General features: G+C 45.1%; 1 protein-coding gene across 15 annotated transcripts in view; it reads left to right on the top strand.

Moving 5' to 3' along the window:
• The window catches only part of celf6 (CUGBP Elav-like family member 6), a 176013-nt gene that overhangs the window by 128994 nt on the left and 32613 nt on the right, over nucleotides 1-14406 (top strand). For 12 of the 15 annotated variants that reach the window (XM_031810490.1, XM_031810501.1, XM_031810524.1 and 9 more), the window contains exons 4-5: nucleotides 346-474; nucleotides 8098-8177. In XM_031810490.1, the coding sequence (XP_031666350.1) occupies nucleotides 346-474; nucleotides 8098-8177 (209 nt within the window). The remainder of the gene's footprint in view (nucleotides 1-345; nucleotides 475-8097; nucleotides 8178-14406) is intronic. The other 3 variants (XM_031810495.1, XM_031810551.1, XM_031810556.1) reach the window with 1 other exon arrangement.

A 14406-nucleotide genomic window follows, 5' to 3' on the forward strand; every position in this document is an offset into this window, starting at 1 on the left:
ATGCTATACTGGAGCTCTTATCTTCATGTATTACTGCTGCTTGACAGTAACAGCACTACAAACAACATCTGTATAAAACATCACCCAGACACTACAGGCAGCTCTATCTACTAGAATAGTTCAGTGGAGACAGGAACATGTCTTCCTCCCAGGGAAACCACACAACAACAACAACAACAACAGAACACACCAGTGTGCCTGATGATGACAGGGAGTGTTTTGAGTTTCCTGCTGAGGTGATCCTCACAGACTCAGCAGAACGGTGCCATCAGCTGTAGCATTTGTTTGTGTTCTCTCTCCTTCTTTCTTTCCCTCCTCTCCTCCTCTCCCCCGGTTTCCCTCCAGAAGACAGGAAGCTGTTTGTGGGGATGCTTGGGAAGCAGCAGAGCGAGGAGGACGTCCGGCGGCTCTTTGAGACCTTCGGCCAGATCGAGGAGTGCACCGTCCTGAGAGGGCCTGATGGGGCCAGTAAGGGTCAGCGCCTGCCCACACACCTCACTTCCTCCATGCCTCTTTACTCCCTCTCTTCTTATCTGTCTCCTTCCCACTGTCTCTTGCTCTTCACTCCCCTCTTTCTCCCCTTCTCTTTCTCTCTCACACACTCTCTCTCCCTCTATTCCCACTTTCTCCCTCTCCATCTCTACTCTCTCTCCTTCTCCTACTCCCTCTCTCTCCCTCTATATATTCCCTTACTTCACCTGTCTTCTTCCCACTCTCATCCACTCCTTAGCTCACCCTCCTCTTCTCCCCTGGCCATACCTTCCCCTTACTGTTCTGTAGATCCCTTTCCACTTCTTTCTCTCACCTTCCCCGTATACCTCCCCTACACATACAGCATCACACCTCCTTCCTCTCACCTTCCCCGTATACCTCCCCTACACATACAGCATCACACCTCCTTCCTCTCACCTTCCCCGTAGACCTCCCCTACACATACAGCATCACACCTCCTTCCTCTCACCTTCCCCGTATACCTCCCCTACACATACAGCATCACACCTCCTTCCTCTCACCTTCCCCGTATACCTCCCCTACACATACAGCATCACACCTCCTTCCTCTCACCTTCCCCGTATGCCTCCCCTACACATACAGCATCACACCTCCTTCCTCTCACCTTCTCCGTATACCTCCCCTACACATACAGCATCACACCTCCTTCCTCTCACCTATCTATCTTTTCTCTCCGCACCTCTCGCTCTTCACTCCCTCCTTCTCCAGCTCTCCCTTTGTAGTCCCCATTCCTAACACCATTCACTTTCCCTAGGCTCGTACTCAACAAACACCTTGCAAACACCTCCTCCTCTTCCCTCCAACTCCCTTCCTCCTCCTCTTCCTGTTATCAGAAAGGCGGAGGGGTGTAATTATGTTTGTTTCCCACATCCCTGTCACCCCTCCCTAGAGACATTTGTGGACAATGATGTCCTACTGTAAATAAATCAGTCTGTCCCTGGATTTTAGCACTGCCTGCCACTCACGACAATAACAGTAGAGCAGTATTTACCGAAACAGCCCAAACGCTATGAAGTCCATTGAATCATAACAAAGTGAAAGATGGCTATGGATTTTTGATTCAAGCATTGTTCTTAGCCAGCAGTGTGTCTTCCTCCTATTCTTTAATGGTTCTCTCTCATATACTAGTTCACAAGCTTTGTTATTTCCTCTGATAAGCAGCGAGCGTTGGGGGTGTACTCTCTCCCCTACCTCGCTCTCTCTCTCTCTCTCTCTCCCCTACCTCGCTCTCTCTCTCTCTCTCTCTCTCTCTCTCTCTCTCTCTCTCTCTCTCTCTCTCTCTCTCTCTCTCTCCCCTACCTCGCTCTCTCTCTCTCTCTCTCTCTCTCCCCTACCTCTCTCTCTCTCTCTCTCCCCTACCTCTCTCTCTCTCTCTCCCCTACCTCGCTCTCTCTCTCTCTCTCTCTCTCTCTCTCTCTCTCTCTCTCTCTCTCTCCCCTACCTCTCTCTCTCTCTCTCTCCCCTACCTCGCTCTCTCTCTCTCTCTCTCTCTCTCTCTCTCTCCCTTACCTCTCTCTCTCTCTCTCCCCTACCTCTCTCTCTCTCCCCTACCTCGCTCTCTCTCTCTCTCTCTCTCTCTCTCTCTCTCTCTCTCTCCCCCCTACCTCTCTCTCTCTCTCTCTCCCCTACCTCTCTCTCTCTCTCCCCTACCTCTCTCTCTCTCTCTCTCTCTCTCTCTCTCTCTCCCCTACCTCGCTCTCACTCTCTCTCTCCCTCTCTCCCCTACCTCGCTCTCTCTCTCTCTCTCCCCTACCTCGCTCTCTCTCTCTCTCTCTCTCTCTCTCTCTCCTCTACCTCTCTCTCTCTCTCTCTCTCTCTCTCTCTCTCTCTCTCTCTCTCTCTCTCTCTCTCCCCTACCTCGCTCTCTCTCTCTCTGTATCTCTCTCTCTCTCTCCTCTACCTCTCTCTCTCTCTCTCTCTCTCTCTCTCTCTCTCTCCCCTACCTCGCTCTCTCTCTCTCTGTATCTCTCTTTCTATTGCCTGTGATTTATCCTCCTATATTAAATGGCTGAATGTGTGAAATAGATGTGTGAGAAGGTGGGAGGTTTGATAATGTGCAGCTTCCAAGTACATTCAAGAGAAAGGCTGACTATAATGAGCCATGTGACTATCGGTGTGAACATCTGCTCCGCTCTCTGTTGATCCGGGCTCTATTGCTCTGCGTTGCCCAAAGGCCTGCTCCCTGCTCCCTGGCTCTCTCCCCGGGCAGCTCCCGCTTCCTGCCTGGCTCTGATTGACAGCCCACAAAATGAAATAAGCCCAGCGCTGTGTGCTCCTGCTGGGTCAAACGGGAACCAGTGTTCTCCCTCGTTCACTCCTTCTCTCTTTCACTCATTTGCCAGCCACTGTAGCGCTCCTCTCTTCTCTCGATACTACTCTCTATACCCTTCTCATCACCAGTTTCACATCACCAGCTCTTTTCTTCATCTTGCTTTATAGCTCTCTCATTGTTGTGCTAAGATCTGTAGTGGTGTACCATAAGCATAGGTGTTGTCTGTTACTTACAGACTGTCCCAGTTGTTTGGCCCCCAGGTGACTGAGAGAAGGGTTTGACTGACTGCTCCGACCAGAGCCAGTTGTGCAACAATCCCATGGCATCGTTAAGGAGACAAATCACTTTGGCAACCACAGTACCACTAGACATGGTCCCATCAGTCAAATGAAACAGATCTTGAAATTGACAGTGCTCTCTATTCCATTATGGAGCCTTTGTCCCCTGTTGATGTAAATGTATGCCACTCGGAGGCTTTCAGCATCCTTTCAACCCAATAAAAAGGCCAAGAAGTTTGACATCCATCTCTGTATGGCAGCCCTGCTCAAAGTACTCTCAAAGTGAAACACTTGCTGCCAGAGTTGAATGGAGCGAGGAATTGTCAGGAATATCAGAGAGATGGCTTTTAGGTCTATAATTAAGTTGTGTTATAAATGTCATCCATTCTGCCTGATGGAATTCATGCATACATATTATTTTCTCCAGGAATTCAAAAGGCAACACAGAACCTCCAGCTAGCTTGAAAGTAATGCAGTCTTTTTTTTTCTTTCTTTTTTTCCTTCTTCCTATTCTCAACCATCACATTCAAAAACCTTGACTGACTGCGCACTACAATTTATGAGTCTAGCTTCACTTCCAATTCTTTAGAGAACTTCATGCTCCGGGTCCTAAACCTATCCAGTTTTTTTTTTCTAGGTCAGGGAAAGGAAGGCTATACACACACCGCTACATTCGCTGCCTCAGTCAGTGGGGGGGCGTTGAGAGCCCCATGTGTTTAAATGCATGTTGTTTGCCGAGGGCAGCGGCTCTCAGCCTGCCCTGCCTCCAGTCGGGCTGAGCTGAGCCGGGACACCAGGGCTTAATCACTGCCAGGGCCAGCCTTGTTAGCTAGGTGGATGTTGGGGATGGAGGTTGACAACCAACAGTATGCCATCTAGGACCTGGAAACGAAAGCTGGGCTCTTTGAGTTTCCAGAACAAACCCTCCCTTATTATTTCCACTACAAAGGTTTAAACGCTTTTGTTCCCTCAAACAGAGGCGTGCAATCAAACGTTCCCCCAGATGGCTGCTGCCTCCCTCGCTCCAGTACCCCAGACGGCTGCTGCCTCCCTCCCTCGCTCCAGTCCCCCAGACGGCTGCTGCCTCCCTCCCTCGCTCCAGTCCCCCAGACGGCTGCTGCCTCCCTCCCTCGCTCCAGTCCCCCAGACGGCTGCTGCCTCCCTCCCTCGCTCCAGTACCCCAGACGGCTGCTGCCTCCCTCCCTCGCTCCAGTCCCCCAGACGGCTGCTGCCTCCCTCGCTCCAGTACCCCAGACGGCTGCTGCCTCCCTCCCTCGCTCCAGTCCCCCAGACGGCTGCTGCCTCCCTCCCTCGCTCCAGTCCCCCAGACGGCTGCTGCCTCCCTCCCTCGCTCCAGTCCCCCAGACGGCTGCTGCCTCCCTCCCTCGCGCCAGTCCCCCAGACGGCTGCTGCCTCCCTCCCTCGCTCCAGTCCCCCAGACGGCTGCTGCCTCCCTCCCTCGCTCCAGTCCCCCAGACGGCTGCTGCCTCCCTCCCTCGCTCCAGTCCCCCAGACGGCTGCTGCCTTCCTCCCTCGCTCCAGTCCCCCAGACGGCTGCTGCCTCCCTCCCTCGCTCCAGTCCCCCAGACGGCTGCTGCCTCCCTCCCTCACTCCAGTCCCCCAGACGGTTGCTGCCTCCCTCCCTCGCTCCAGTCCCCCAGACGGCTGCTGCCTCCCTCCCTCGCTCCAGTCCCCCAGACGGTTGCTGCCTCCCTCCCTCGCTCCAGTTGGAGGAAAAAGGGACCTTTAGCTTCCAAAGCAGAGGGGAGTGCCAGAGAAGGGAGAGTAAGGGGGCCACGGTGAAATCAAAGCCCTTTGTGACTTGTCTACCAACCACTTTTTAGTCATGTCTCCTGCCTTTATATAGCATCTGGTCTGAACACATACTAACTTATACTCGTAGCCGTCATTAGAGTTCCCATTTACGTTTAGAAAACATTATGTTACATTAGAATCACATTTTCACATGTCTACATACAACATTGATCATGTTGATGGAGCACAGATTGCCAAGGTGACAGGGGGAAACTGTTTATATGCAGCCAGTGTATGTAACTCCATCCTTGGCCACATTTGATTTGGTTGAGGAAATGATTCATTTGTCTACATTGGGCTGCTGGATGGCTGTTTTAGAATGCCTAAGTGAATGGGCTGTCTGGCTGTGTTTCTCTTGGGTGTAGCTATCAGCCATTGTAATTTAAATGAATCATCTGTGCCCCTGCGGGGAATTGATGATGAATAAATGTATATAAACACTTCTAATTGGATTGTTGAAAGCTTTCTAAACGGGTATCAGCTGTTTTTAAAAGCTCGAAAAACGCTGTCTGTCTTACACACTGGTCCTGCTCCGGTAAGAAATGTCCATATGAATCCAGATGAGTTAATTACCTATGTAGTTAATTAGCTATCTAGTAACCAGACACGAGCTGCCTCCAGAAGACAGGAGTATGAAGGAGTCTAAACTAGAAGAAACCGTTGAGCATAACATGACTGGGATGAAGCCTGCAGTAAAATGCACCTATGGAAGTTAAAGTGCTCAATGTAGGCTCATTTAAATATACAGTACATCACTTTTAAACGCTATTACACTTTTATACAGTACACTTTTATACAGTACAACACTTTTATACAGTACACTTTTATACAGTACACTTTTATACAGTACACTTTTATACAGTACAACACTTTTATACAGTACAACACTTTTATACAGTACAACACTTTTATACAGTACAACACTTTTATACAGTACACTTTTATACAGTACAACACTTTTATACAGTACAACACTTTTATACAGTACACTTTTATACAGTACACTTTTATACAGTACAACACTTTTATACAGTACACTTTTATACAGTACACTTTTATACAGTACAACACTTTTATACAGTACAACACTTTTATACAGTACACTTTTATACAGTACACTTTTATACAGTACAACACTTTTATACAGTACAACACTTTTATACAGTACAACACTTTTATACAGTACACTTTTATACAGTACACTTTTATACAGTACAACACTTTTATACAGTACAACACTTTTATACAGTACAACACTTTTATACAGTTCAACACTTTTATACAGTACACTTTATACAGTACACTTTTATACAGTACACTTTTATACAGTTCAACACTTTTATACAGTACACTTTTATACAGTACAACACTTTTATACAGTACAACACTTTTATACAGTACACTTTTATACAGTACACTTTTATACAGTACACTTTTATACAGTACAACACTTTTATACAGTACAACACTTTTATACAGTACAACACTTTTATACAGTACAACACTTTTATACAGTACACTTTTATACAGTACACTTTTATACAGTACAACACTTTTATACAGTACAACACTTTTATACAGTACACTTTTATACAGTACAACACTTTTATACAGTACAACACTTTTATACAGTTCAACACTTTTATACAGTACAACACTTTTATACAGTTCAACACTTTTATACAGTACACTTTTATACAGTTCAACACTTTTATACAGTACACTTTTATACAGTACAACACTTTTATACAGTACAACACTTTTATACAGTACACTTTTATACAGTACACTTTTACTTAATACAGTACAACACTTTATACAGTACAACACTTTTATACAGTACACTTTTTATACAGTACACTTTTATACAGTACAACACTTTTATACAGTACACTTTTATACAGTACACTTTTTATACAGTTCAACACTTTTATACAGTACACTTTTATACAGTTCAACACTTTATACAGTACACTTTTATACAGTACAACACTTTTATACAGTACAACACTTTTATACAGTACACTTTTATACAGTACACTTTTATACAGTACACTTTTATACAGTACAACACTTTTATACAGTACAAACACTTTTATACAGTACAACACTTTTATACAGTACACTTTTATACAGTACAACACTTTTATACAGTACAACACTTTTATACAGTACACTTTTATACAGTACACTTTTATACAGTACAACACTTTTATACAGTACAACACTTTTATACAGTACAACACTTTTATACAGTACACTTTTATACAGTACACTTTTTATACAGTACAACACTTTTATACAGTACACTTTTATACAGTACAACACTTTTATACAGTACAACACTTTTATACAGTACACTTTTATACAGTACACTTTTATACAGTACACTTTTATACAGTACAACACTTTTATACAGTACAACACTTTTATACAGTACAACACTTTTATACAGTACAACACTTTCTTTATTTTGTATAGTTGTTTTCTGTTTTATTATCTCTCCCTCAATAAACATGTACATTTTGACAGATCAGAATATGTTTAGACACTTTATCCTTGGAATAGCTACATATTTGTGGGTTTGTTTTTGATCATGGGCATACATTTTTATACGTTCATCTTGTTTAATATATTATGTTGATTGAAAGCAGAAGTTAATGAATTGAAAACCCCTAGAATGTTACCTTCAGTTTTTTTGTCTGTTCCTGTAGATTTTTGCATAAACCAGGCAACAGATTTAAGATGATTTGAATGCCTCTTGAGCAAAGCCCTTAGTAGAAAATTATACACAAGCAAAGATACTGGCAGATAGGCAGATTATAATACTCTGCCTTTGTCATCATAATCTGTTTTATGATAGACTGCACACAGATCACAATGTGTAAATATTAAACAGATGAATAATCACAACCAAGGCTCGGTGGTAGATGCTGTTGCTCCTGTGCTCCGGCGTAGAGGGGTGGAATTAGAAATGGGCGAGGGACAGGATGTTCCATGCAGCTAACGCCTACACTACAATTAGAATGATTTATTCAGAGTTATGCACTGAAAACACAAATGGCAGAATACATTAACAAACTAGATAACATGAAAATAATGGTAATGAATGTTTTTGCCTGCTCTCTCTCTCTCTCTCTCTCTCTCTCTCTCTCTCTCTTTCTCTTTCTTTCTCCTCCCTCCCTGACTGTCTGTCGGTGTGGGCGCGCGTGTGTGCAGGCTGTGCCTTTGTCAAGTTCTCCAGCCACGCAGAAGCACAGGCGGCCATCAACAGCCTACACGGCGGACAGACCATGCCAGTGAGTATAACCGTGTTACACGCACACACACACACGGCTTCGATAAGATACTAGTACTCGTACAGTATACAGAATGGGTATTCACACATACTGTATAGAACATTGACGGCATAGCCGCCCTTCCTAAAGCTTTCAAATAATACATTCACACATAAAATGTATTGATGTTCACAAAATAATCACAGTCAGCATCCAACTTTTCACATTGCACTACTGTATGTATGTGCAGCATATATGTCTTGTCATTGAATATGCTGTATATATTATTGGATCAGTTGTCGGATCGTAATTTGCTCACCCTGTTGCAGGATATTTCATGCACAGCAGGAAATGCTAACTTGTAGTGTATTCAAGGTTTAAAAAGGCTTCTAAAGTTTGTAATTTTGAATTTAAAACGTCTGACTTGATTTGCCGTAACTAACAATTTATCAACCCCTACAAAACTGTCAGTTTATTATAATCCACACAATAATTCACATTTCCTGTTGCTGCAGGGTTACTCCTGCTGTGAGAAACTGGTCAAATTAAGATCCTACGCCTGTATATCTCCTCTCATATCTATTGTACCTTTTTACCAGTCTGTATCTATAGAAATCATTTTGTAATGACATATGAATAGTATACATTATGTGTGTCCTAGAACATATATGCAACAGAAATGATGCAGCTTTTCAAGATTCATATTATTTCATGCTCAAATATGGAAATCGTCTCTGAAAAATATCTGAAATCAAAAGTGTAATAAATGATTTAGTTACTCATTGGGAGGTACTTTTCCGTAGAGGAAAATAATCAATAATGAATTCTCCTTCAGTCTAAAAACACAACATTCACACAGAGCTTATCTTTCAGCGTATTTAATTAGAAAATGCAATATACTAGCACAACTTACGAGTCTTAGGAGACTAGTTATTACCTTTATAGTCGTAGGTTTTGTAGCAGGCATGCTTGGACGATTCATTTGGGACCACGATAGTAGAGAATTAACAGTGGAACCAAAGTGTTTTACAGTATCATGCTGTATTTCTCTAAACACAAACATCTCCTCCTACCCAACATGCTGGGAATCATCCTAACTATTGGATATCCTGCAACTCCTGTCAAACTGCAGTAATTACAAATTGGGGTTGTTATGCTTGTTATCTGGCATGTAAAGACCATCATTAAATATGTTTTACTGAGGGAAGATGATGAATAACACAGAATCTCCATGCATATTTTAGATTCACAGTCCCTGGCAGACACCTTAAGTTCATACACTTCATTGATGTCTTGCTATAAATATTTACTTCAGCTCTCTGGCAACAGGATAGTGTCCTGGAAGCCGGATGTCATTTACACATACTTCCCTTACTGATGCTGTCTGACACGTTTTGCAATAGCATTAGAAGTCACAAGCTTAGGGAGGAGGAAACTAACTTTGGGTGTGTGTCTGTTGCTGCGCTGAGCCCCTGCCCTGCCCAGCCTGCAGTAACACAGGGTCAGTACCAAAGCCAGCTAAACCACTTGAGTGCTGCTCCACGACAGATGAACTGTCCAAGGCGACATATGGAGCCCCAAACAGACCCGGAGTTGTATCCAGAGCCATCCAAAAGCTCAGTCATAATCTATATTATCCATATCTCTCCCACTACCCCTGCACCTGTTACTTCTATATCCTACGTCCAAGTCCCAGTCAGATTAATAGGCAAGGTGGCCATTAGTACCGAGATAAGGCTTTGATACCTAGGGGGATGCAGTTAATTTGGATAATATCAGTGCCACATGTCGTCAACAACCGACTAACAGGAGGCAGGATCCAGAGAGGCTCTCTAACCTACTGCCAGCTGTGGGGTCTGGACCAGTCTCGCACAAAGAGCTCTCTCTTAATGTTCAACTCTAGAGCATCTGTGTTAGCTGGCAGCCACACCCGGCTGTAAATAATACCTGCACAGACCAAAATACATTGGGTGGTAATGAAAGCCATGGTAATGAAGGGAAAGGGCGAGGGACGCCACCGAAGGGCAGCGGCTGATAGATCAGGTCAGGCCTTTAATTGATGCAGATTGCAGGTGCCCCTAATTGAACTTAAAAGGTAATCAGGCTCCAAACAGGCCGACGCTCTCTTGGTTCAGCTGTTGAATTAAGGCTGTGGAGAGAGAGCGAGAGAGAGCGAGAGAGAGCAAAAGAGAACGAGAGAACGAAAAAAGGGGGAGACACAGGTGGCAGGGCTTCAAATGGCAGAGCCGGGGGCAGACAGCACCCAGCAAATTGCAGACATGGCCGTGTTCTGTGTCGCACCGGCGGTGACAGGGCCTGCTGAGCTCACTAGTGTTGGCAGGAGTGAGACAGTGTGTGAGAGGAGAGAAGGGAGAGAAAGAGAGGTAGTGGAGAGCCAGATTAATGAGAGATAACACAAAGCTAGAGAGCATGACACATAATACTCTCTCTCGCTCTCGGTCTCTCAATCTCTCTCTCTGTCTCTCTCCCTCTCTGTCTCTCTGTCTCTCTCCCTCTCTGTCTCTCTCCCTCTCTGTCTCTCTCTCTCTCTGTCTCTCTCCCTCTCTGTCTCTCTCTCTCTCTCCCTCTCTGTCTCTCTCTCTCTCTCTCTCTCTCTCTCTCTCTCGCTGTCTCACTCTCTCGCTGTCTCCCTCTCTGTCTCTCTCTCTCTCCCTCTGTCTCTCTCCCTCTCTGTCTCTCTCTCTCCCTCTCTGTCTCTCTCTCTCTCTCGCTGTCTCACTCTCTCGCTGTCTCACTCTCTCGCTGTCTCACTCTCTGTCTCTGTCTCTCTCTCTCTCTCTCTCTCTCTCTCTCTCTCTCTCTCTCTCTCCCTCTCTGTCTCTCTCTCTCTCCCTCTGTCTCTCTCCCTCTCTGTCTCTCTCTCTCTCTCCCTCTCTGTCTCTCTCGCTGTCTCACTCTCTCGCTGTCTCACTCTCTCGCTGTCTCACTCTCTGTCTCTGTCTCTCTCTCTCTCTCTCTCTCTCTCTCTATCGATCTATATATCTCCCCTCTCTCTCTCTCTCTCTCTCTCTCTCTATCGATCTATATATCTCCCCCCCCTCTCTCTCTTCTACGCTGGATGAAAGCATGATAGAATTTCTAACACAGATACAAGTACGAGAAGATACACTTTTATTGCTTGAGATCGCTTACACTGTGTGTGTATTTTAATGGTGTATTTGTGTGAGTTGTTAAAGTGGGTGAGTGTCGTGGGTAGGTCATGTTGCCATGTCACTGGTGGACAGTACGGACCAATGCACACAAAAAGACAGACAGACTAATGAGACACATACCTCCCATCAGGCCCACGGGGATATGTGGAGAGACCGGTTCAACTGGAGTTGAACTGGAGGCCCACATGGAGGCCTCATCCAATTACTGGACAAACTTGTTATCTTCAATTTGATTATCTCATTTACGGCTTTGGGTTGAACCCTTTCAGCAAGGATGGAGCCCAATAATGTCACTGAACCAGGGTTTAGAGGACTATTTTAGTGCAATAGCTTACAAAGCATTCCCTGTTTTGACATCACATTGAGGAGACTGGAATTTTTGCTATGTCCATGAAGTATAGAAGTTGAATGATTACAGATAAACATAGCATTTCAGAAGTCATTTTCTTTTAAAACCGGTCTACATGGTTGCCATTATGTTAGTAAAGTAGTGGTTTGTCATTAGTATTCTGTTAAGACAGGCTTCCACACATTATTTCCTGTATTGTGTCGTCATAAGCTTCTGCTGAGGATAAAGTCTGAGTGTGTGTTTACATGTCTGTATAGTACCCACTTCACACCAGTGACTTCATATCAGGACTATGAGCAGATAAAAACAGAATGGCGTTTCACTCTTGTGGCTTATTTCTAATCCCTCAATTACGTTTCCTTCTTTTTCTTCTTCTTCGTTTTGGCCCATACACACAACATCCAGTGTGAGTTTTTCACAAGTCAAGTGTGTTGTTCTCAAAATTAGATTAGTTATTGAACCTGTGACAAATTCCTCAGCTGTACCCATCAAAAGTGAAGGCTCCCTGTTGCCCCTCACTGAATTCATTTTCTTTCGAGATAGGAGTCATGCCGTTGGAGGTTATTATTTTTGTTTGTTTGTCAGGTTATGATTTTCTGCTGGGAGAGAGACAGAGAATAGAGAGAGACAGAGAATAGAGAGAGACAGAGAATAGAGAGAGAAAGGAGAGAGAAAGGAGAGAGATGGAGATGGGGAGAGAGAGAGAGTGAGAGTGAGAGAGAGAGAGAGAGAGAGAGAGAGAGAGAGAGTGAGAGAGAGCGAGAGAGAGAGAGAAAGACAGAGAGAGAGAGAGAGCGAGAGAGAGAGAGAGAGAGAGAGAGAGAGAGAGAAGCTGCTTTCCATCTAGTGGCTGAATTATTCCCAGTTCTTTTCAGATGGATGAAGTCCTCTGATCCCCTCGAGTGAATTCTTCCTCTGAAGTCCCCTGTCTCTCCTAGAGATCGGGCTGGAGATCCAGTCAGGATGTATCAGGTAGAATAACAGGAAGTAGAAGGTATGAAATCCTTTGTTCTGACACTAGATATTTTATAGATAGAGTGAAGAACCAATTCTGATTATGGGGATTTTTTTGAAAGTATGAGATTCTAAGGAGAGTTTGTTCTCTCTCCAGTACCATAGTGAATAGGAGCTGTGGTAGTGTTTCAGTTTTAGTACTACTTTAGGCTGGCTCTGCAGACTGTTTCTTGCTCCCTGATACTCTACTCTGCTCTGCACTATGCAGGCAGGGAGAAACCAGCCCAGCCTAGCTTGGGTCAGTGAGTCCTGAGTCACAGTGCTTTGAGTAGAGGCTGCCCGGAGCTCTCCCCTCCCAAGCCTTCTTCTTGCTGCTCACAATGCGTTCTTCATGAATAAATGAAGAATGGTTAATGAAAAATGGTTATAAATAGATAAAGGAATACACAGCTACATAAAGCAGAAAATGAATGTGATCTAAGTGCCAGCCCCTCGCTCTGTTAAAGGAAAAGTAGGAAGCGGGGGCAGGGCAGAGGCGCGGTGCGACCGGTCGGAGAGGCGCTGGAGGGATATGTTTGCTCAGCGCAGACCTCATTAAAACCGACAGTCCCGTCCCTCCACCAGCCCCAGCAGAAGATAGGGAAAGAACAGTGAAAGGTCAGGGGGTGGGAAGGAAATGAAATGAAATTAGAAAGGACAAAACAGTGTACCATTAGAGCGGCACTCCGCCATATTGATTCAGCTAATTGAAATGGCATCTTGGGAACAGAACCAGATGGGTCCCCCTTGGCCTGAGGTGAGGCGCTGGCTGGCAGGTGCAGGGCTGAAGAGGGCTGGCTCCTCTGACAGGAAGAATCCAATATGACACCAACTGTCCCCCCAGGGTGCAGGCTGACACCCCTCCCAACACCCACCCAGCCTCTACAGCACAGTGCAGGAGAAACACACACCATTATTGGTGGATGGGCTTAACACTCACTCACTGCATTCGCATTCACCACGTGAGGCAGTTTGTTTGTTTCTTTGTAAGGGGGACTTTGTCTTTGTTCTGTTTTGCTTTTTGAGGCAGACCCCCTTCAAGCACCGCTGGAGAGTTGCTTGGGCTGGGTTCTAGCCTTTTGTATTTGAGACCCAGTAGAGGTTACATTCTGGCTGTTGACACACACACATGCACACACGCACGCACACACGCGCGCGCACGCACGCACACTAGTCCTCATCTCTCTCTGTCTCCCTGTAGTTTCCATCTCTTTTCGATTTGTACCGTGCAAGGAAACATTGTAATCAAAATACAAATCAAAGTAAGAGTTTGTGCTGAACCTGTCAAGATGACACATTATATGAAAGATGAATACAAGTCATGATTATGGAGTCCTTTTCTCTCCCCGTGTCTTTGCTTTTCTGATCTGGCTTAATCACATCCTGACTTCCCCCTGGCTGCCTGTGTCCTTCTGACCTTTCCTGGGTGCAACCGCAGCAGCAGTTCCTGGGTATCTCTCTCTCTCAGCGCAGCGTGCACTGGCTGGAATTAAATAGGATCTGGGCCTCTTGACAGTGTCTGAGGCTTTCTGTGTCTGTCTCTCTGCCTGTCTGGCAGCTTCCTCTCCTCTCTCCTCTCTCCTCTCTCCTCTCTCCTCTCTCCTCTCTCCTCTCTCCTCTCTCCTCTCTCCTCTCCTCTCCTTTCCCTGGACGTCATATGAAGAACTGACTCTGGTCTCTGTCTCTCAAATGATTTAATTGGATCCAAACTCAGAAGCACAGACATCAATACAGC

Source organism: Oncorhynchus kisutch, linkage group LG3, assembly GCF_002021735.2.
Source record: "Oncorhynchus kisutch isolate 150728-3 linkage group LG3, Okis_V2, whole genome shotgun sequence".
Lineage (NCBI taxonomy): Eukaryota > Metazoa > Chordata > Actinopteri > Salmoniformes > Salmonidae > Oncorhynchus > Oncorhynchus kisutch.